Raw genomic sequence first — 23,943 nt, forward strand, 5'->3', positions numbered from 1 at the left:
CGGAATTGAATTATGAAATTATATACAATGATTTATCTTGAGTTTGTACAAAAACTTGAATTAAATTTAGCTGTTAGAATACGGACAACTGAATTATACAGTTTGAAGTTTCAGGCTTTTTACAAATGACGAGCTTTTAGGCCTCATACCTCTGTTAGCATTTCAAACTTATTAGTTCCTTCTTTAATAAACGAAAATGATTTGAAACTAATTAAAACCAAGGCAGTGATTGGATCTTCTTGCAAATTCCCATTAGGATACTTTAACTACTGACTGTCCGACTACTTCCTACTGGAATCTTTCCAGAAATCAAGCAAATTGCCAAAAAGTGTGGAATATGGTCTCATATATTATTCTCTTAATACCCTTTTGAGGTAGCTTTTTGTTAACTTTTCTTTGAGCAGCAGGCCAACCTGGACACTCTAAATACCAGCCGTACCCCTTGTATCAGTGTCGGAAAGTGTACACACTTGCTTCGTTGTTAGGCTTTGAAAATTTGAGGTGCTTAATAAATCAATAGGGGGAGTATAACCAAAAATAATCCCCAATTTTATTGTTAAGCCCCCTTGTGACATGGGAAATTTGACAAGAAGATATCAAAGAAACTATTTTTACTTTGTTGCGTTTTTGTATTCCATCATCATTAACTATTTATTGATTGCCAAGTAGACGTCCTTCTTAGTCCTCGCTTCCCTGATTCTGTTTATTCGCATGAGATGGAAGATATGCAGTCAGGACCACGTGACTGTTGGCGTCCACGTGACTTCAGACATCATGTCCTCACGTGACCTGTGGGTGTGTATGTGTGTGTATGTGTGTGACCTGAGGTTTGTGCGGGGAGTGTGAGGAGGGGGTGGGTGGGGGTCACCTGGAGGTCATCATTTTGACAAACTCCTCGTAGTTGATCTCCCCGTCCCCGTCTATGTCTGCCTCGGCTATCATCTCGTCCACCTCCTCGTCCGTCAACTTCTCTCCCAGATTAGTCATCACGTACCTACACACACAAAAAGAGCCACTAATCCAAAAAACTAAAATATTAAACTTTTTTCAAATTCACGGACCAATTTGACACCATTTGATAGAAGTGAGTTACGACCGACAAACATCAAATATATCTGCTAGGTGAAATAGATGTAAGCAGAAGTTCAAAAATTATCGGTTTTCGACTGTCCTTTTTTGCTTAATCCTCGATTCTGATCTTTTTTTGCGAGTAAGTTCAAATTTCAGGTGAACTTGAGACATAAAATTCGGTTTGAAAGAAAGCTTGTACTAGCAACCATTTTGTGAAACACTTGCTTTTTCAATTTAATTTTGTCTGTTGTACTTTTTTTACATCTCTTTATCAGATTAAAAGTATGTAATTGTAGTCATGAATAGGATTGTTAAACTATCTCTCCCCCATGCCCTTATGATACCTAGTAACGAACTAGTTGTTGCCCCTATTATAAACAGCTAATTCAGCTAAATTATCTTTTGAGAAGATACCCAAATAAACATAACATCTACCTAACGAATCTTCCCCTTTTGCAAAAGTAGGGGGTGGGGGGGTAGTTAAGGAGACTCACAAATATGTCATAACTATTTAGTCCAAGCGTAGTTATATGCTGTACCTGAGTTCTGAGGAGGATATGGTGCCTGACCCGTCCTTGTCGAATACCCTGAAGGCCTCCCTGATCTCCTGCTCCGCATCCTGACTGCTCATCCGCACAGCCATCATAGTCAGGAACTCCTTGAACTCCAGAGTCCCATTGCCTAACACAACACCACAAAACTATTCTTTTGAACTATTTTTATATTTTCCCTCATTGCCATGATTATACTAACCAGGCCAGTGTTTTTTCTGTACTTTCGAAATATTTCCATAGGCCGGTTCAAAAAAGACATTTGAACAGGTATATTTTTTCACTTTTGACTTGTTTGTACTTACAAAATCAGTATGCTTACTTTTTTTTCAAATTGTTGAAAGACTGTTCTTAAAACCTACGAGTCTTCACTTCTTGTCAATTTTGATCCTGAAAGGATTTCTATTTTGTCAATGTTATATCTACAAGGTCAGGATATATATGTTCTATATATGGGATATATATAGAGATTTATAAGGCGTCAATATAAAATGTATCAAAACAAAAATACTTTCTTTCAGCACCTTAAAGTAAAAAAAATCAGAGAGAGTTTCTGCAAAAGAAACCGAAAAATTTATATACTTAGAAAAACGACACAATAAAAAAACGAAACTGATTTTTTTTTCTGTGTTTGAAACTATCTGTGCACAGAAACCTGCTATTGTTTCCAGATGATATATTTGTTCAGAACACTCTGGCGTGCTTCTACAGGGACATTTTAATTTTTTTTAAAATAAAAGAATTTACTTAGATACTTATTTAGGTCGTGATGATTTTTTTCGCTATTTTTTGCAGTAGAATATCTCAAAATTGTTTACCAAAAATTGAAATTTTGCATTGTCATTTATTTTTTAAAAAAATTAACTCAGATGCAATAATTAAAGGGAAGTATAATTACGCTCTAGAATTACGAATGAGCTAACAGCGCAAAAAAAACGAATATGAATTTGTTTTGAAAACGGAATTAAATTTCGAAATTTCACAGCTGTATTTAAAAAACAATCGCATTGATTCACTTCTCATAATGGATTATGTTTATTATCTATCAATTTGTCAATTGTGTCAAAAGTGTCAAAAGTCCATTTATATTTGTATTTTGAACTATTGAGCTATTGAACTGAAATAGCTTTTTTCAGTCTTTTTGCTTTGATTGAAGTTTTCCGAATGGCTGTTGGTTATATTTGCAATCAGCCATAAAAAATACCTGAAAAACGATGCTGGCTGGCTAAATTTTCTCTTTTAATCAAAAAATTGCGATTGAATCAAATGAAAAAAATAGAAAATGGAGTAACTGCAAGTCAAAAATGATACAATTATTGTTTATTAAGGGAGGTCAGCTTCTGGCCAAGATTTCTCAAGTTTTGTTTACCAATAGAAAAACTCAGACCTTTGCATTATGCTGTGATAAATTTCTTAGTTGTGTAAACCCAATTTCAAAAAGTGAGACTTTATTATGATACTAGACGTGATCTAGTTTTTCTATCTTTTTTTCAGGTCATCAAATTGGGCGCAAACACACAAAATCAGATGTTACCAAGCTTTCTCAAAATTGACTTAACAAGGGAAAAATTCAAAGCTTTGCATGGCAATGTGACGACATTTTGAGATTTAGAAACCCAATTACGAAAAATGTGACTTTAATACGATACTAGACTTGATCATTTCGATCTTTTGTTGAGGCCATCATATCGCGCAAAAAACACACAAACTGTTCATAGTTCTTTCCGTTCATTTTCTGTGGCACGATCTGAACACTAAGACTATGCGCTAACTTGACAAGTGGCGCACAGTTTCGAATTTATTCTAAAATGACAACTTTAACCTTTAAGGTCAATTTTCAATTAATCAAATGCGAATCAATTAAATTAAATCGAATAAAAACAGCTTTCAAAACTTCCCGTGTTCATCAGCAACCATCAAAACAGTCACATAAGAAACAATTTAACATTGAAATTTTTTTGGATTCAATATTCTAATTTTTCAGATTGCGGTTATAATATCTTCGTTTCGAGCATAAAGTCAACAATAAAGTTTCTTTTTGACTTTTTTTTTGAAACGAATATATGATAACCGTATAATATTTTCGTTTCAAACAAAAAAGTCTACAATAAACTATATTGTTGATTTTTTGTTTGAAACGAATATATGATAACCGCAACCTGAAAAATTAGAACATTGAATCCAAAAAAAATTGTTTAAAAGTTTTTATTCGTGGCAATAATGTTAAACTGTTTCTTAAGTGACTGATCTTACGCAAATTTGAAATTTCTGTTTGTTTCAAATAAGGTTTCTAATTTTACATGTCAACAGTTCAAAACTACTATGCGTTTAATTAAACCTTAGTTTTTGTTAAGTCTTTTAGCCCAAGATTAAATTTCTGTGGGTTTCGAATCTATTTGATTGCTATAAAAAAATTTATCAAGGGAAAATGCCCATACTTTGCAGCTACTAAATAATAATTGCAAATGTTTTTTAAAAAAAACTGACTAATCTTGTAATTCTTTGTGATTTTCAATTTCATTCTAGTTTGTATTTTTTGAACACGGCGATATCTTTAAAGTGATATTCAAAAAACCAAAAACAAAAAGTGCCTTTTTAAGAATTGAAAATTAACATCAAAAAATCACAGATAGTAGAAAAGCGGAATAACAAAGTCACCTTTTAAATATCACCTATTATACCCGACTTAAAATTTTAAATAAGCTCGGGTTGCATCTAATCTCATTTTCAATGAAATTCACGGGGGCGGATTATCAAAAACTTTCGAAAATTATGGAGAAGTTTTTTTTTTAGTTTTTAGGTTGACCAAGTTGATTTTCGGGCTCTCCCAAAGCAATAAAAACTTCCTGTTTTGGCCTAATGTTCTGGGCCGCAGGCAAAACTTTGAAAAAAATGGCCAAAAAAACGTTTTTAGGCTTTTTTTTTAATTTTCACCAAAAAATTCGTTTTTCTGCGCGCGCTCTCCCCTGAAAACTAGTATATATTGGCCCCAAAAGCGCTTTTAGAAAAATTTAGGGTCCGTCAGCCAAGAATGGATATCTCAAAATAGTTCAAAGGGGGGACCGCTTGCCCGCAAAAATTATGGGGCATAATTTTTCTGTAAAAGATGTCTCAGTGTCTATAATATCTCAAATATCTTCGCTTCATGAAAATGAACAGAAAAGACCTCAGCCCATTTATTTTCAAAGAAAGACTTTTGACAATACTTGTGAACAGCACCTTTTTCTAATATGTTCTTTTAGACTCACCGTCTTCGTCCACCTCGTTAATCATCTCCGCCAAGTCCTGCTCGGTCGGGTTCTGACCCAAACTCCTCAACACCACACCTGGACAGTAAAAAACTACAGTTTATAATTAATCATGCTAGTAATAAAAAATTATAAAGATAATGAATTGCTTTAAGTATAGGTCCATATTCATGAAATTTATTTTTATAAATGATCATACAAAAAAATAACAGTCTGGAAGATCGTCACTAGACAAATTATGTGAAAATGAAGGTCTATATTATGTGGAGTATTTCCAGGGTAATCATACTTTTGATACGTTTTTTACGAGATCAAATAAAAAAAAGTTGTTTCCGACACCAAAAGAGCGGTTTTCAATTACTTAATTTTGTTCAGATTCGTTCTCTAAAAAGATATTGCCAAAATTTAGTATAAACTATAATAAAACAATCATTTTGATCATTAAACGGAAATAATGAGTCATTCAATGTTGGCCTTTAAAATAAGTCAAAATCAATCAACCCCCCCCCCCCCCCCTCACTCTCCATCATCCGGCTCTTTTCCACTTTCCCACCCCCTTCGTAAAAAAGCAAAAAAAAGCTGATCAAAAATTGTTCACACGGCATTTTGCATGTTTTTAACTTTGTGTAAATTTGTTCACCTGTTCATGCTGACACGTTTTAATGCTTTTTTTCAATATGAAAAGTAATATTTTTCAATATGAAAAGAAACTCAAAGGGGGGAACTGGAAAAGAGCCCATTATCCCTTCGCTGATCCCGATCGTTCTGACCCTACCTAATTCTTTGGTAGATATGGTTCCGTCTCTGTCTTTGTCGAAGTGCTGGAAAGCCTCCCTGAATTCCCCAATCTCTTCGTCGGTCAGATCACGCAGCACAGGATCATCGGGGTACTCCGAGTTCATGGCCACACTTCCAGTGCACAACTAAGGTCAGAGGAGGTCAAGAGGTCACAAGAGGTCACCAGAGGTCACAAGTAGGTCAAAGTCACGAGAACTTGCGAGATTTTATGACAAAGTCACAGGAGTTCACGAGAAGTTACCTGAGATCAGAACGTGTTCACGCGTTTCGAGTTAACACTGAACGGAAGAAAATGATTAATTTACTATGCTTTTAGGAGGGTAAAGATTGAGAATAAGCTAACAGTCAGTTAAATGAAAGCTTCGAGTAGGGTCATATTCGGTCCAGGGTTAGAAATTTAGCCAAACCGGCTATCAAAAAAGGGTTTCAATTGAGTTTCAAGATGTGAATTTCGTTGAATGGCAGGTCTTAAAATCAATCTAAAACATTTTGGATTGCTGAAAAGTTATTTGATGAAGTGATGGTCAGAAAAAAAACAGGAATATTTTAGTGACCTTTTGTTAAGAACTAAATGTTACAAGTGAGTTTCTTTTTGTATATTTTATATGTTTTAGGAAAATACTTCGAAATCAACCAGCGAATACTTCAAAAAGTTTAAACGCCAACAGATGCAGTTGAATGATGCTCCGATATAGTTAAAACTTTTATAACTCAGAAAAGAAAATAAAAAGTAGAAATAATTAAGAACTATCAAGAAAGAAGCTCTTTAATTTCTATAATTAGAGTTAAGTGAATGATGATTTTGAAGCCAATTTTGAATATGACTCTTTTGTTATTTTTTTAAGATGGGATGTCCCATTGGTATCTCAGTTCAATTGTGATTAATGGCACAAATTATATGTTTATTGTGATTTATGGGACATTTCCCTTTTGTTCGGCCGACTATGGCGCTGAATGAGGGACTTCTAGAGATAGCGGCGGGTATGTTCATCTGTTTTGCAAGCGTAGATGGTATGAAACAATAAATGATCACGTTTGTATCTTCCATATGGAACTATTCTATCCAACTCGATCACGCATCACTGATCAACCTTTGAATCAACAGGTGTTCACGGCGTGTCCACGCATTCAACCGATTATAGCGCCAAAAACTCAAGTAGAATAAAGCAACATTTTGCATCAATTTTCTGCAGTGTGACAAACTGTTTTAACGAACAAAACAAACATACTTTCAGGTCTGGTTGGTGCTCAAACATATTCCGAACTTTTTATTCTGCTCATTTGATATTGATTGTAAAGATATTTCACAGCACCAAAGACCTAATTTAAAAGTCTTTGCCTTTTGCAAAAACTGGTTTATGTATGTCCCAGGTCTTCGCCCACCATATCTCGAGACGAATTTCTAATAACGCACCTGAAAAACGGTTTAAATTTGATTTTTCCCCCTTTAAGTTAACATACGCAAGGAGCAGAAAACAAATAACTATTTTTTGAAGAGTATAGAAGGTATTGAATGCTCTTATATAGATCTTGGTGATTTTTTTTTGTTTTTTTTTTCAGGAAAAAGTCTTAAAATTTGTTCACACTCAGTTTTGATTTTTCGCGGTTTGACTTTTGGTTTTTTTACCAGTTCACTTCATTACTTTTGTTAAAAGGAAGGCAAACTCCACTATCGAACAGCAAATATATTAAGATCACAAAAAATTCGCAGAAAATAAAAGACGTGATCGACTTCTATTTTCGAAAAAAGAAATTAATTATCAGATTTCCCAGCGAACAACAAGTTGTACTTATTGATCCAGCTTGGGTTAAATTTGTCAAAAAAGTGTCAAGCATAAATTATTCTGCAGATCTAAAGAGCCTAAAAGCAATCTATTTTAATTTTCTTCGATTCTTAAAAAAGCTTAAAATGAGAGAAAGTAGGACAAATAAATAAACAAACACATTTCCACTGAGAAATTTCTAGAAATTAAAATCAACCTCTTCAATACTAACGTTCAACCCGCTCGGACAAACTTGAGATTGAAATTCATATAAATCGAATTTGTTTCAGATAATATACTGTTTGGAAATTGATTTGCGGTAGACTATTTAGATGAATAAAATAATTTTAAAAAGATTAACCTTCTTTACGGCAGAAAAACATTATTACAATTGAATAAAACGTTGACCAAAAGTTTAGCATGGCAGTAAACTTCATCCAAATCTCGACAAAATTAATTTAGTTTAAAATTATTTTTGTTTCGAAACTCCATAAAACTTTTGTACTCAAGAAATATCTGCATCATAACTATAGTGAGCAATAGTCACTTACGGATATTTTTTTACCGCAAACTTTTGGGATGAAAATAATGTTTCCGCGGTATGAAAAATAAATTAAGGAAAATTTTTCTCAGTTTTTTCTTTTCATTAGCATTAGCAACGTTTTAAGCGCATATAATTTAAGCGAATGACGTATAATTGAAAAACTGATTTTAAAACATTTCATTTTTGATGCAGTAATTTTCCATAGACAAAAACTTAGTAACTTATTGCAGTAACTTAGACAAAAAAGTTATACCACGCTAGGATTTCAAATAAAGTTATTGCATTTTTAATAATCAAAAAAATCTAAGTTCATAGTGTGTTTCGATAATAATTTTGGAATTTATTTTTATTCGACTTTTGGAGAAAACAAAAATAATTGCACTCTGGTTTGGTTTTCTTTATTCCAGACAATTTTCAACTCTTAATTACCATTTTTTGAAAAGTTTTTATAAAAAATCATTCAAAAAGTTTTGTTGTCCTGACGTTAATACTAAAAATGTTTTTCACCTGTGATCATTTTTCACAGAGTTTAAATAACCTATTTGTAAAAAAACGAAACTACCAAGCGTTTAAATTTTGGCAAAATTTTTCAAAGATGATTATTTTTATGAAGATGAATTTTTAAATGAGCAGACATTGATCACAGCATACATAAACAATTTTAGCATTTCTCGAGATGTACTTTTAATAATATGAGTATTCAATTAATCAAACATTGATCAAAGCATACAAAATGATACCATACAAAAATTAGCCTTTTGAACGTTTTTAATAAAGATATCATGAGAAATGGAAAAAATCAATTTTGAGCATCCAAAACTAGTTTTTCATGCAGAAATTTAAGTTCCAAAAGTTTTTAATTGAGTACAAAAACTCGTGAGCTGGGAGTCCATTTCTCATATTATACTCCTTTGAGCTCCTAACCAAAGGTACTTCAAATGTCAATTTTTTCGTCCCAGACGAAAGTTCTCCACCTACGCCAACCCTAACCAGAAACCCCCCTCCCATCCCCAACATATTCCGATATTCATTCCCCGCTCTTCCGCAAACACCACCAACCCGACCTCCATTATAAATCATCATTGTTGCGTGGGCAGAAGTTTTTCTCGGGGTGGGCTTTCGTTCCTAGCAAAAGGAAAATGCATTAATTTTTGAAAATTCGAAGATTTTTTTTCTTAACAAAACGTATGAATTTTGAAACTTTTGAGGCCGTTTAAAAACTTTTGAAAAAAAATTGAAAATTTGGAGATCTTTTTCTACCAAAATGTATGAAATTTGCATGACTAATATTATTCATAAACTTAGTTAATGGAATTGTATGACCAGCATTTTCGGTCTATGATGGTTAACACAGCTAAACTATAAAATTGCTCTTGTGAGGCAGGAGGGTCCTTTCTGATATTAAATTCCTTTGAGCGCCTAACCAAAATTACTTCAAATTTTAGTTTTTTTTTCATGGTTGGAATTTTGATGACAGAATGCCAAGCAAATTTACATCACATGTGATTTTTAATGAAATTTTTTTTATAATCCATAGTATTCAGTTTGTTTTTTTTGTTTCCAAAATAATTATTTTTTTTGACCAAAAATCCAAATATACTACAAAAATTGTTTATTTTTTGTAGATAATCACTATTCTTTTTCTATTTTTCTGTAAAACTTGATTACGAAAAAAAACATTCATCCATGTTCACAAGTGACTACGCCCCCATGCCCCATGCTCTACCACGGTGTTGGCAAAAAACTGAAATCAAACAACAACAAAAATACGTTAAAAACGCTATGGAAAAAAGTAAGCTAATTTACATTTCAAAATGTTAGGTACAAAAAGTATAATTATAATCCATTTAAGTGGCGTGAGCAGAAATTTTGAAAATTTTGGAGCCTTTTTTCTGAGTTTGACAATTTTGATTTTCCGAGCTATCCGAAAAATAATTCAAAACCTTATTTTGACAAACTTTTTCTGCGCTACAGGCATATCTTCCAACAAGCAGGCCAAAATAGGCGTTTTTAATCAATTTTTGGAGGTTTTTTTTTCTCGCGGCGCTTCCACATCAAAATTCGTTAAATTGGTGGCCAGGGCTCCTTTAGAAAATTTTTGAGGTTGGCCAGTCAAAATGGATGATACAATTTTATACTCGCTTATGGAAACGCAATCTGATTCAAATGCAAACTTAAATCTGATATTCGGCGAAACTGAAAGAACACGTGTGGTTTTCTCAGACCAAATTCAACTTTTTAGTCAGCCAATTTTTAAGGTAATTCTTTTTTTTCAGCAAAATTTTGTTCTCCCGAGCTCAAATTTGAAAGGATATTTCATAAGCAATAATGTTTGAAAAAGTTATGTCATTTACAAAGTGCCGACTTAGTAAAATCAACGAGCGATATATTTCGTGCTTCTAGCGCATAAGTGGCGATTTAATCCGTTTTCAGAAATCGTTCCCAATTGAACTGAGGCATCCTATTGGTCTATTTTTTGCTCTGATGTAACCAAAATATTTCATTTTGTACATACCATAAAATGTGGGGGAAGGTTTTCGAAGAAAAAAATCAGAGCTTTTTCTCTTTGTGTTAAAAACTTTGTTTTAATCTTTTTAGGCAATTACGACTTCACAAAGCTTTAAAAAGGTCAAAATAATCGACTCTCTTTCCTCCACCCGAGCATCATTTTTATTTTGAATGAGTCATTTAAAAAGGTTAATTATTAAGACCAAATATGTTCGTCTAGGCCTAATTAGTCTGAATGTCAAATTTCTTTAACAATGAGGCAATTTGAGCAAAAAATTTGCTTGTAAAAGTTTGCAGGTACGGAGGGAAGGAAAAAGAACCAAAATTTTAAGCCTTTGCCCCGCTAAAAGCAGTCTTGTTATTGAATTTAATTGATTGACTTTGAATTGAACTTTACAGAGACATATAGAACTCCAAATAAATCAATTATTATACATGACACTTCAGTGCGGGCACAACCAACGAGTTCAAATGAAACACTATTGTCCTTGAATTTAAATGCAATGTGAAATGAAGAGTACCGATTTGAACTTATGGAATTTGTCTGTTGAACAACTTTTGTTAACCGGCTCAATATTTACGTTTTTTGGAATTACTTTTTAGAAAACACAAATCAATTTTTGAGCATCAAATTTCGATTCAATTTTTTAATGAATCGTCAAGCAAAAAACTTACCGATGATTAAAATTCAAGATTTAGCTAAGCAGAACCGATAGAATAGGAAGAATTTTTTTATTTGAAAAAGGACGAGGGCTTCTAAGAACCGTCTGTTTGTTTGGGATGTTACTCAAAGAAGAACCAGGCATTCATTTTGAATTCGCAGTGTAGAATATAATCGTTCTCTTAAAAATTTTGCGAGAATAATTCTTTCGGCTGACTTTAAGGTCACTTCAAATGCATTAACACTTAGGATTTTTCTTGCTTTTTCGAAACCAAAATTTTACAGAAACAAAACATATTTCTGTGTACAAACCCATCTGAGTAATAACAATTCATGAAATTAGTTTATGTCTATCACTAGGAAACAAAATTGTCACTAGCAGGGGCGGATTTAGGGGAGGGGCGGGGGGGGGGGGGTTGTGTCCTTCGGACGCCTCTCCCCCTCAGGGATTCGAACCCCTGCCAACCCAAAGGGTCCCCCCTTTGGTACTTTTTAAGAAATCCATTTTTGGCCGACCGACCCTAAAATTTTTCTAAAGGCGCCTTCGCCGCCAGTATATACTAATTTTGAGGGGGAGCGCGCGCCAAAAAAACGCGTTTTTTTGTCCAAATTTTCCAAAAAGTGTCCAAAAACGGCGTTTTTGACCTGTTTTTTCAAATTTTGCCAAAACAGGGTCTTTTTACTGCTTTGGGAGAGCTCGGGAAATCAATCTGATCGACCTAAAAAAAATAAAAGGTCGTCAAAATTTTCGAAAATGTTTTGAAAATCCCCCCCCCCCCCCTCGAAGAAAATCCTAGATCCGCCCCAGGTCACTAGCAAAAGACTATAAGAGACATTCGAAATTATATTTTGATTTATTTTCAATGGAAATAAGGTTAAATGATCAATGAAAAAAGAAAAAAACATTGCTGGTCTGATTAAAACGATTTTACAGAAAACAAAACGAAACGGATACTGCGACTGCTGGCTACTAGTAAAATTTTGTATGGGGCTTGAAGCACTTCTTCCAAAAAAGCAACAAAAAGTTTTCATTTAAAGCATTTCTTCCAAAAAACAAAAAAACTACTCGTATAAAGGCAAGGCCCTCAAAGTTTTATTGCGTTTAAAAGTCTTTGGTATAGTGTGCCTTCTAAAAAATGGATGATTTATTTTTAAAAAATGAAAAATATACGGGATATATAGTGCAGAATGATTTAATTTGCATATAACAAAATTTCGAACAGACAAGTATCTCAATTCGATTTGGAACGAGATCTAAGCCAAATTAAATTGCCGCTTACGCGTTGAAACTACGAAATACATCTCCCGCCAATAGTCTCAAACAGAGGTGGAATCGGGTCAGAACCCGTTGTTTTAAAAATAGTAGACCCGAAAAATTAACGACAAAAAACGGGCCCGGTTTTTTTTACAAGAGAAAATATTTAATTTGATCAAATAAAATACAAATTTTCCAAGTACCTATCAGCAAATTCATTTCATGTTTTGATGTTTGGCAGCAGAATAGACTATTTCAAGACCCTTTACGGTGTCTGCCGCAAGAGATGATCGTCTGCCAGTCAATGTTTGACCACATGATGAAAAATCTTGCTCTGATTGACCGGTTGAGGCTTGAGTACCAAAAACTTACCGAGCGACTTTACTCAAGACTGGAAACTGGAAATCGCCAGTAATGTTGTGTTCAGAATTGTAGCTCATTGTTTATTGGTTTGGATAGGATTGATTTGTAATCTTGTATTTCGACTGAAAGCTTGCGGTCATTTTCAATGTCTGAAGGCGGAGGCGCAAAGTTTGCTACGTTGCTAAATTCTGAAAAATTGTCAGTAGGATTCTCATGCCAGACCACGGTAAATTTTGCTACTGGTTTCAACATCTTGAAGAAGTACAAGTTTCTTCTTTTATTTATTCGCGCGAGAACCCATTTATCAACATCAGCTACATTTCCTTGCTTGAACTTGCTCTTCACGCGATTTGGGTTTGCCAGAAAGCTGAAAGTTTTGAAGCTCCGATCCAGAAAGTACCCTAGTCGATCAAGGGAGGTTATCTTGCAAGATCTTGCAAGATTCTTGCAAAAGAGGGTTATCTTGCAAGATCTTACAAGATGGAGGTTATCTTGCAAGAATCTTGAAAGAGGGAGGCTATCTTGCAAGAATCTTGAAAGAAGGAGGCTATCTTGCAAGAATCTTGCAAGATAACCATCCCAAAATTTCTGTCGAAAAACACAAAAAAATAACAGAAATTAGGTGTCAGATCAAAAAAATTGATTCTAGAACGAGAATCCAAAACTTTTTCGAATTGATCTCAAAATTTTTTTTTTCAAAATTGACAGTTTGAATCGTTAAAAATTGTACAGAAAGTGCTCCCGATAAATCAAAAGGGTTCTGTTTTGCAGTAATTAAAATTTTCCCATTCTCAGAAAAAAAACTTCAAATATTTTTGATGTTTGTTTTGTTTTTCCAATTGAAAAAAAAATTTGATCAAGTTCTTATTAGTTTTTAATGAGCCTAATTTTTGGCAGTTTAATAGTTTCAAAAAAACTACGAGACCAAACTGTGTATTTTGTGAAATCTGAAAGGAAACCCCAACAAAGACGGTCATTTTGTTTTTATATTGTTCGTTCATTCTTTTTATTCGTTCCGACAAAATTTCAACATGTTTTGACAACTTGTCTCTGGAATTCAGGAATATACAGACAAAAAATTGTGCACCTAAAATTACACGCTTTGAAATGATTGTTTGCATAAAAGTTCCTTCAAAAGCTTGACTATTTCAGCTCAAAACTTTCCATCAAAAATACTCTCGTTAACAAGGATATTCAAATTTTTGAAGTCTTTATTAACGATGGATAAAAATCTCAACCATTCTTTCGTGATATTGAGGGTTTCATCAACTATAAAACTGAGACTTAGCAAGCCGATTGCAAATCATACAATGTTTTTTGAAAAATTTAGATTTATCATCCACATGGAAACAGAAAAATAATATATCTGTGTTCTCAAAGCAAATTCATAGTTTTTTTGTTAAAAAAAATTTGATTATTGCATAAAGTGATTTTGCGACTAAAAAGAGAAGCAAAAACGTTTTTTTTTTGAAATTTTCTGATGTAAAAGAAATCTTTATTATACAATATTCATATATAAAAATTGGATGATACAGAGGTAAGACTGTTTTGTATCATACAAAATTCCAATACAAATAATGAAAAATAATTTGCCCTATACTCCTTGTATAGAGTTGAGTGAAAAGCTTTTCACGTGTAGAGTTATATGACAAGACTTATTGTTTCTATTTTTGTGCTCGGGGTGCTTTTCCTCCATTCCGACTTTTTAACTAGCCATTTTCGACCGAATTTTTTTTTCCACCGAAAGTTCAATACTCGAATGATATTTTTTCTAATACTTTTGGAAAAGCTGTCGACTTTCGAAAATTACTGATTTGGCTAATTTGGGACATAGTTAACGTGCGGGTTATTTCATGCTAATAACGCGTAAGCGCCTCTTTATTCCGCTTATAAGTTGTTCCAATAGAAATGAGGCAATTTATTTGATGTTTTTAATTCGTTTCTAGACGCTAATAACATCAGTTTGTACCTGGCATAGCGTGTGAGAGGCATCAATTTTTAATTTTAGAAAAAAAAATATCCGTTTTTTGTTCAATTGATGGTTTTAGAAATTGTTTCAAAGACGTTGAAGGGCAGTCGAAACATTCAGGGCTTGGCCCCGAAACGAAAATTTTGTCTGCATATGTGGCAGACTGATTCTTTTATGGCAATTTTTAAACCCCCGTAACTTTACGAAAAATGATTGAAACAAAAAGTTTTCGATTGAAACAAAAACAAAAAAAAAATGTCAAAAATGGCTACTTAAAAAGTCGAAATTTGTCTGAAGAAAAAAAAACCCACCCGAGCACAAATATTCCGTTACTTTCGTATCGAAATTCGGAACAATAAGCAAAATAGACCTAACCTAATATCACTTTATTTGTACTTGTTTCTTGAAATTTGATGCGTAACATCAATTTTCTCTCACTAATCTGGAATCAAAACAATACTAAATGTATTTATATTTTTAGAAAATTTGATTTTGCTGTTGATGAAGATCTGAGCAAAATTGGTCTACCACTGCTTGATGCAACAATTCATAGCACGTGGTTGATCACAAGCAATAAGTTCGAAGAGTGATATTTGTTGCTTTTTTGAATTACTATGAACTTCTACTATCTGAGAAGAATTGTAGCCCTCTTCATGCATTTTTAACTAAGAGTTAGCTAGTTACTCTCCTAACAAAAATGACAGATCCAAAAAAGTTCTTATAGCAATCAGGCACTATGTCACCTCTCTATCCCATTAGACAGTCTGATGCATTGAAGTTCTTTAAACATCAGTTGATTGAATTGAAGCAGTTTTTTGTCTGGTCGCACCTGATTGACTTTTCGTACGCGCCGGTCGCGGACACATCTCCTTTGTCTGCAATGTATGGAAATAGCATATTTCTGTCGCAAAGGTCTGAAAATTTTCAATTTTGACGGTAAAGTGAGAACTCGCAACAAAAGACAACTCGCAAAATCTTAAGAAAAAGACAAATCGCAAAAACAAACAAGACTGCTCGCATCAGGGCGAAACCCTGAATGTTCCGACTGCCTTTTAAGTTTTATGGAGCAGTAATAACAAAAAAAATTAAATGTAATAAAATATAACGAACAGTTTTTTTCTAAAATTTGAAAAATCATCCCCCCACACGTCATAATAAGTACAAAGTGATAAATTTTGCTCTTATTAACAAATCAATTATGGCATATAAGCTTCGTTCAACCAATTTGGAACGATTTATAAGACGGATTAAATCTCGCTTACGCGTTTATAGAGCGAATTATATCGCGCGTTAATTGTCTCAAATTGGTCAAAATGGCAATCTTTAAACCCCCATAACTTTACGAAAAATGATCACAGGTAAAATATCTTTTCAAATTTGAGCTCAGGACAACAATACCTTTCGAATGATCTAAAAAATTTCCGTCAAAAATGGCTAGTTAAAAAGTCGAAATTTGTCTGAAGAAAAAAAAACCCACCTCGAGCACAAATATTCCGTTACTTTCGTTTCGAAAGTCGGAACAACAACTTGTATAAAACTTGGAAGAACAATGAATTTTCCTTTAATCTAAATAGGGAACAAAAAAGCGGTAAAATATCAAAGCCTTTGAGGCTTAAAAATGTCTTTGATATAAAGGAGTTTTACAGATCAAAGTTAAATCAATGAACTTCCAGCTGCAAAATTACATCATCGTTTCGATAGTTTTGATATCCTCTCTTGCAATGGTTCATATTTAGCATATTTTTAGGGCTTTTCTCCGGATTTGAACCAAATCAGGCAATTTTTGGTTAAACTTTGCTCCTTTCTTATTTACTGAATGATATTTGACACAGTGGGGTGAGCAAAACCCATTTCTGATTGAAAAACTATGCCATCTTTCGACCGTTTTTTTATTTCAATTTATCGCATTGTTGAACTGATGCTCCGCACTCCTCATAAACGATTCTCGTTACGTTGAGAATAGATAGATCGAGAATTTTCCTGCGTGTTTTGCGCTCGTTGATTTATTTTTTGCATGACACTAAAACAATTTGAAAAATTTATATTTTGTTCCATTTGGTATTGCAAACAGTTATTGATATTTTTTGAAGCGTTTTGCTAGTTGTCATAATTGCTTATTAATACGAATTGCCTTTTCCTGCGATGTAATTTTTCTTGCGATTTGTCGTGTTACGAACTTTGACTCATTGGGGGTTCTTTATGGAAACCTAAATACCTTTGAATGGAGAGGGGGTCGAATTCCTGAAGAAATGCCATTCCTCGCACCCAAAAAATTGCACCTGTTTAAGCGTAGTAACAGATTGTTTGACAACAAAATTACCACAGCCAAAACTTTTAAGCTTCGACGGATTGAAATTCGGTCATAGGACATAAATATACACCCTATTGAGAAACATGTGTCTATAAGCTGGTGCAATTTTGAAACAAGCAAACCATTCAGGAATTGATAGACACGGTCCGGTAATTTTATAACTGTGTTAGCAAACAGGCGCTTTGTTGCCGCCTGTATATCGGTCTCTGCTTTGTCAATAGGCGACGGGAGGGAACAGGACAAGCTCGTTCAAATCCCACGCCAGCTTGCTTCCTTTTATGCCTTGCAGCCAGTTTCTATTCCGGCAAATAGTAAATCTTACCATTATCGCTCTGAGGATTTTGGCGTTTTGTTGCCTCTACTATTTTCATGTCTCGCCACTAATTTTACAAATCAAGTAAGTAATTCACTCTCTTCGTTCTCCTGTAAGAAACCACCGTTCGATATTATGTGAGACCATATTTCAACTATGACATTTCTTTCACTTCTCAAACATCAATTTTTGTCTAGTTTTTAGTCTTTGACCCTGCAGTGACCTGTTATGGTTAAACTTCCATAGAATCAAATTCCTCCAATTCCTCCAATTAGTAACAATAGCAAAAATAGTGGTCTTTGGTTTGATTTCATGGAAAAAATCGCCTTATAAAAACAGAAGCAAGAATAACGTCCTACATAAATATAAAGGGATCTCTAACTATTTCCGAACCCATTTTTGAGAACTCATGATCAAGGAGCAGAAGAAAAATACAAAGTACTTAAAAAAAATTCAAGGTGACCAGAAAAATTTTGAAAAAGAGAAGAGGAAGCTTCAAATTTCATCTTATAAACGAATAAAATAAAACTTTTGCACGTTCCCCACCAGGTTTTTCTGACAGCCACCCAGTTTTGCTTCAGAATACTGAAAACTTTTTCGAGTTCACGATTCACGCTTGAGTCAATTTCGCAAGATTTCTTATAACATATTTTCCAGTTTTGGTTTCTCTAAAAGTTTTGAATATTTTTTGATGTTTTCAATGTTTTTGATGTTTTTGATAAATTGTTAATGTTATGAGCAAAAAAAGCAAAAAATGAGAAAAATTATTGTCTCGATGCTGGCAAGCTCGCATATCATGCAAATATCAGGCCGATTGTAATAGTTGCTGAGTTGGTAATTAGCCAATTTTGCATTGAATGCTCTCAGCTTAATGGTTTTTTTTCTAATATAACAATCCAATAATGCGCTTTCAGTGACGACCAATATTTTTATCAAGCGTTCGCATGAGTTTTTTTTGTGAATTTAGCAAGAGAGCATTTCTGTTCCGTTTCAGCACTAATCAAAGCTGACCCTTTATAAGTACACTAAAACGGCGAAGTTCAATGTGTGCTGTGAAACTTCAAATACTTCCCTAAAGGTGAAATGAACTCAGTTAATTTCTGGTTGAGTTGCCGATCAACTGCTAATCAGCAAAACTCAATCAGGAGATGGTTCAGACAGAGTTTTTAGTTACCTGTCATAAGTCTCTTTGATTGAAAAAGTGAGTTATGGCACTTTTGGGTCATACTATACTCATAGAGTAATTTCAGATAAAGTACACCGTCATCTGTTCGTCACGCTATCTTATTTTCGGCCGGATAGTTTCTTGCAACTTCTTAGTCTTATACCAATCTTAATCTTACTCGTATATCTCCTAGTCTCAATAGATCTAGTGTATACTGGTTTTGCGTATTAGTTCTTTGAGTTATATCCAGAAGGAGAGCATCTGTAGTCTAAGTTTTATTTTAATTGTTCTGGTGCTGAAACTATAATTAATTTCAGCACTTATAAAATAATTATCATTTGTTAGGGATGGAATATTATTGGTTAGTTAATAATATTTTATAGAGATAGTTTTATCAATAATATAATTGGATAAAATTACTAGTTTAGAACTGGTTCCAAAAGCGCAATCTATGAGACCTTGCCGCTTTCTCGCAGTGCTATCTTTCTTGACAGACACAGATAGTTGCTCTTGAACTTCGCATGCTTGATTGCAGTATTGGGCGCGAGTTGCAGCACTCTCTTCATAAGCCGCAAGTTCGCAAATTGCGAAAAATTTGCGCAAGCTGAGTTCCATGACAGTGTCCAACAAGTGTACAGTCGATGAGCCATGCAATCTTCAATGGCAAAATGAGCAACTAAATTTGATCCATGATCAGTTGTAATTGTAACTGCTGTAGGAGGTATCTAGTACTCCTCAAAACTTTGTTGGTTTCTTCCTTGATATTAGCCACCGAGTGCTTTTTCACCCCCAAAGTCTTTCCAGTGGCGATAATCAGAGTAAAGAAGAGATCAAAGGTACTCAGTTTTTGTTTCGACTAGTTGCAATATTTCACAAAACTTAACTTAATCTTACTGATTACGCTTAGGCCCGAAAATGGCCCAAAAATTATGTATTTTATAAAAAATAGTTCGGACCGAATCCCGCCCGAAGTCGGGCCGGCCCGAAAAAGCCCTAACCGGAACCCGTTTATTTCCACCTCTGGTCCCAAACTCACAAATTTCAAATCTCCAACCAACTTTTTAACAAAAAATTGTCGAATGAGAAATTTTTTAATTTGAGCTCAATACAACAATATCTATGTATATGATATGTAATACGATATGTAGTTACCAATCCGATATGTAATAAGACGGATTCAATTTATTTGTACCTACTTGCAAATGAAGTCACTTTTCTTGCAACTTAGTTATCTGAAGATAGCTTATTTTACGTAAATCTTGCGAAGCCTTGTAATTATAACTACATTGGTAACAATCGTCCCACTCGGGGTGGGGGCATTGGAATTTTCTATCTCAACACTTTCCGAATTAAGCTAATTGAGGAGTCAATTAGTGATCTTTGGGAAATCTTGGTCGCTGAACATACACTTACAGACATGAATGTATGCATCTTTGTTTTATATCGCTGCCCTAATTCTTCATGTTCAATTTTCTTAAATGAATTGGTTGATCTGGTTACACATAATGCGCTACAATACAAATGGTGTTACATTATTGGGGATTTCAATATTCCAGTTAGTAAGTCGTGTAATTCTTCTGAAGCCTTATTATCTAGTATGGAGGAAATGGGTTTTTATCGATACAGTTCTCGCCCCACTCACGTTGGTGGCAATGAACTAGATTTGATATTCTTCAACCATATGGTTACAAATTTTGTCGCACTCGACAGAAGACTAGCTTCAGACCATTACTGTGTTACATTGACTATTAATTCTTCTGCAGTGACTATTGCACCCTCCAACGTCAATTTAAAAGTGAAATGGCTTTGGGATCAAGCTGATCGTGTTTCCATTTTTAATTCTATTTTAATTGAGACTTCTGCAATTGCTAAGTCTGATTTTATTTTACAATCAAACTGTCCTTCAATGATTGTTAACTCGTTATTTAATACCTTTCATGATGCATCTGTCCTGAAAAAAAGTGAAATTGTAACTGTTAAAAAGAAGTCGTGATGGTAAACCCCGTTACTACGATGCCGAATGCGAAAAGGAAAAAAGGAAAAAACGAAAGCTGGAACGCGACGTTAGGAAACCTGACACCCCGGAAAACCGTGAAGCGTACCGAGCACAAGTCGCTTATTACAGATCTGTACTTTCGATAAAACGTAATGATTTCTATGCTCTCAATTTTTCTTCTAAGAGCTCGAAAATGATTTTTTATTGCCTTGATGAACTGATGAATCACAAGAATGATACACTTCCTGTGAACTCATCTACTTTCGACCTAGCAAACAGGTTCAACATTTTCTTTAAAAAAAGGTAAACGACACAGTTGATGAACTGCCTAAAACGAATAGTAGCCTGGATTGCACGTCAAATGATCTAGTCGTATGGTCTGAGTTCGCTAGTATTTTTGCAATAGATCTACTCGACGTATTAGATGATTTACGGACCTCAGAGTGTCACCTGTGGACATTGTTCTTACTCGGTTCTTAAAAGAGTTTATTGCCAAGATTATACAATTTTTTACAGATCTTTTTAATTGCATTCTGTTATCTGGCGTTTTTCCAGATGTTTTTAAACAAGGAGTCATCAGACCACTTCTAAAACATGGCTTAAACCAAGAAACTATGTCAAGTTATCGCCCGATTACTAATTTGTCAGCATTGTCAAAAAATACTGAAACGCTTGTACTTTCACAGATGAGTGAACATTCAAACTCAAATCGGCTTTGGCCTCAATTTCAGTCGGCTTACCGTAAAGGTTATTCAACAGAGAGTGGTCTCTTGCTCTGTTCTCATTATAAATATTCTAAAATTGATTCGGAAAAGTGTTTCTACGTTGTTCAAATGGACTTTTCTGCTGCGTTTGATACAATTGACCATTGATTGTTATTAAAGATTCTTGAAAACAAAATTGGTATCGCGCACACAGTTAAACAATTCTTTGAAACTTATCTTAGTAACCGCTTTGTACAAGTTTTGGTAAATAGTAGTCTGTCAGACAAAATTCAGGTCGAAACAGGAGTCCCACAAGGCTCTGTTTTGGGGCCGATTTTAGTCATCTTTTATTTACAACCTCTTCTTGATTATCTTATTGATAGCAACATTGCGTACCACTTTTATGTCGATGATTCTCAACTGTTTTTGGAGATTAATCTCATGCAAAATAACCACAAACTAGAAAACATTGAAAAAATATGCTCTCAATTGCCCTTAAGTCTTAATAAAAATGATGGAAAAACAGAAGTAGTGTTTTTCTGTAGACAACTGCATCACGATTATTTAAAGCCAGTAAAAATTTTTAATAAAGAAAAGGTTCCTAAATGCTTTACCAAACTTTTGGGGTTCTTCCTTGATTACAACATGTCATTTGAGAAGCAAATAAACCATTGTTGCAAGTTATGTTATCTAGAATTGCGTAAATCATATTCCATTCGACATTTTCTGACTTTAGACCAAAGAAAAATGTTTGTTAGTAGCTTTATTCTGTCAAGGCTTGACTATTGCAATGCGTTATATATGAAAGTGAATAAAATTTTACTTATTAAACTACAGAAAGATCAAAACGCTGCCGCCAGGTTTGTTTTAGCTGCTACGAGGAGAACAGCATCAACAAACGAGTTAATGAAGAAAATGCACTGGCTTCCAGTTTACCAAAGAATTAGGTTCAAAATATACTGCCTTATGTTTCGCGTGTTTCACAATTGGAACTGTGCCAATTATTTATACAATCTTTTCAAAAAGAATTCTGCTTCTGTCAACCCTTCGCGCAGACAAAAGTTTATCCTTCCGAAATGCAGAACAGAATTTAGCAAAAAGAGCATTGCCTACCAAGGAGCTGTTATTTGGAACTCACTGCCTGTTCTCTTAACAGATATTATTGATTTTACGCTGTTTAAACGAACCCTGAAAACTGTTTTTTTTTCTGTGAGGCTTTGTGAGCCTTCTACCACTCTTGTATTCAAGAAAGTGTGGTAAAGCCAATCATCATCATCATCAATACTTGTTAGATGGTATTAAAAAAATCCGCCAAAAATAGCTACACAAACCGAAAATTTATGGATCGTTATCGGTTATTTTGTCATTTCATAATCAGTACCTATTGAATTACAAAAGAATCTGATATAATCCATTGAAATAGGTTCAAATTATTGATATTCTTATGTCAATATAATCCATTATAAACTAATTTAATCGATTATATTGGATTTTGGTTGAGTTTTAGATATATTTTTTAAATTTTTGTTCCACGTTCATCTCGTGTTTTTTTAGTTCAGTTGCCACGTAATTTGTTTCATAGCTTTTTACATTTCACATTTCAAATTCAAAATAGATTTCTTCCTTTTTTATCATTCTCCTACTTTTTCAACAATCCTAAATTCATGGCAGATAAAAAATTATTTAATCTACTTTGTTTTTACCGAAATTGCTCTAACCTCAACCCCCGTGACATACGCTAACCCTCCCCTCACGTTCAAGTGGAGGTACTTGGATGGTGTTAATGATTGAAAATGAGGGGGTGGCGATGTAAGGGTTGATTCCAATGGTTGAACTCCACGTCTTTTACCACCCCTCTCCCAATTTACCACCCGCTACCCTAGTTTAAAACCACCCCCTATTTTATCTCGTCCCCTCACGTTGACTGAACTGAATAGATTATTATTGATTAAAATGCTTCTTTTAAAAGCTTTGAGTATTAAAAAATACTCAATCATATTGGCGATAATCAATTTCGTGGTCTGATTTTTACATCTGTAATGGATTAAAATGGATTATTTTGGTCTCGGAAATCCATTTAAATCGATTAAAATCCATAATTGCTCGTTGAGAGCAGTTAAAAGTTGTGCTCGGGGTGGTTCTTTTTTCTCCACATGTGGAGAAAGAAGAACCACCCCGAGCACAAGTTCTCCGTAACTTTCTTTGAAAGTCGGAAAAAACGTTCGTTTCAGCTGAAGCTTCACAATTTTTAATTTTGTTGATATCCAAAAACCTCACAGATGTAATTGGAAAAAAATTGTAGCAGAAACGAGGCCTAGATATTTAAAAAGGATTTAAACTTACCGGATCAGCAAATCTCTTACCCATACAACACGTTTGATATTCGCTTTGAACAATCTTAAATTATTGAGCCATTGTCTGGGTCAAAATAAATTTTCAATCTGCTCTGGTAAATGAGGAGAATATTATCTTTCGCTTTCTTTCCAAAAAACGATCAATATTTCTGCGTCTTTAACCCGCAAATTGGCGGTCCCATGTGTTGTTTTTCTTGCCAGGTAAACAAAATTACGAAGAATAAATAAAAGCCCTGCTATATCAGAGACCAAGAAAATCAATTGAAGCATGGGAACAACATTATGCCAACAAAAAAAGGTTACGTTGGGCAATTTAGAGCGCTTTGAACAGCAATTTTGGGGTTGTATTTTGTAATTTGGCATCAGGTG

General features: G+C 34.1%; 2 protein-coding genes across 4 annotated transcripts in view; one reads left to right on the top strand and one right to left on the bottom strand.

Moving 5' to 3' along the window:
* LOC134846499 (calmodulin-beta-like) lies at nt 1-23,804 on the bottom strand. Of its 3 annotated transcripts, none has more exons than XM_063863879.1 (5): nt 23,564-23,804; nt 5,646-5,793; nt 4,871-4,948; nt 1,611-1,752; nt 1-994 (listed from the first exon to the last, which is right to left on the bottom strand). In XM_063863879.1, exons 1-5 carry the CDS (start codon nt 23,585-23,587, stop codon nt 865-867), a joined length of 522 nt encoding a protein of 173 aa, XP_063719949.1. In that variant the 5' UTR covers nt 23,588-23,804; the 3' UTR covers nt 1-864. The 3 variants fall into 3 exon arrangements, with proteins under 3 accessions (XP_063719949.1, XP_063719951.1, XP_063719950.1); XM_063863881.1 differs by having other exon boundaries at nt 5,646-5,909; nt 23,564-23,799; XM_063863880.1 differs by lacking the exon at nt 23,564-23,804 and adding an exon at nt 6,494-6,705 and having other exon boundaries at nt 5,646-6,028.
* The window catches only part of LOC134846496 (uncharacterized), a 52,135-nt gene continuing 45,433 nt past the window's right edge, over nt 17,242-23,943 (top strand). The window contains exon 1 of the mRNA XM_063863875.1: nt 17,242-17,439. The gene's annotated coding sequence lies outside the window, so the exon portion shown is untranslated. The remainder of the gene's footprint in view (nt 17,440-23,943) is intronic.

Source organism: Symsagittifera roscoffensis, chromosome 5 (assembly GCF_963678635.1).
Source record: "Symsagittifera roscoffensis chromosome 5, txSymRosc1.1, whole genome shotgun sequence".
NCBI lineage: Eukaryota > Metazoa > Xenacoelomorpha > Acoela > Convolutidae > Symsagittifera > Symsagittifera roscoffensis.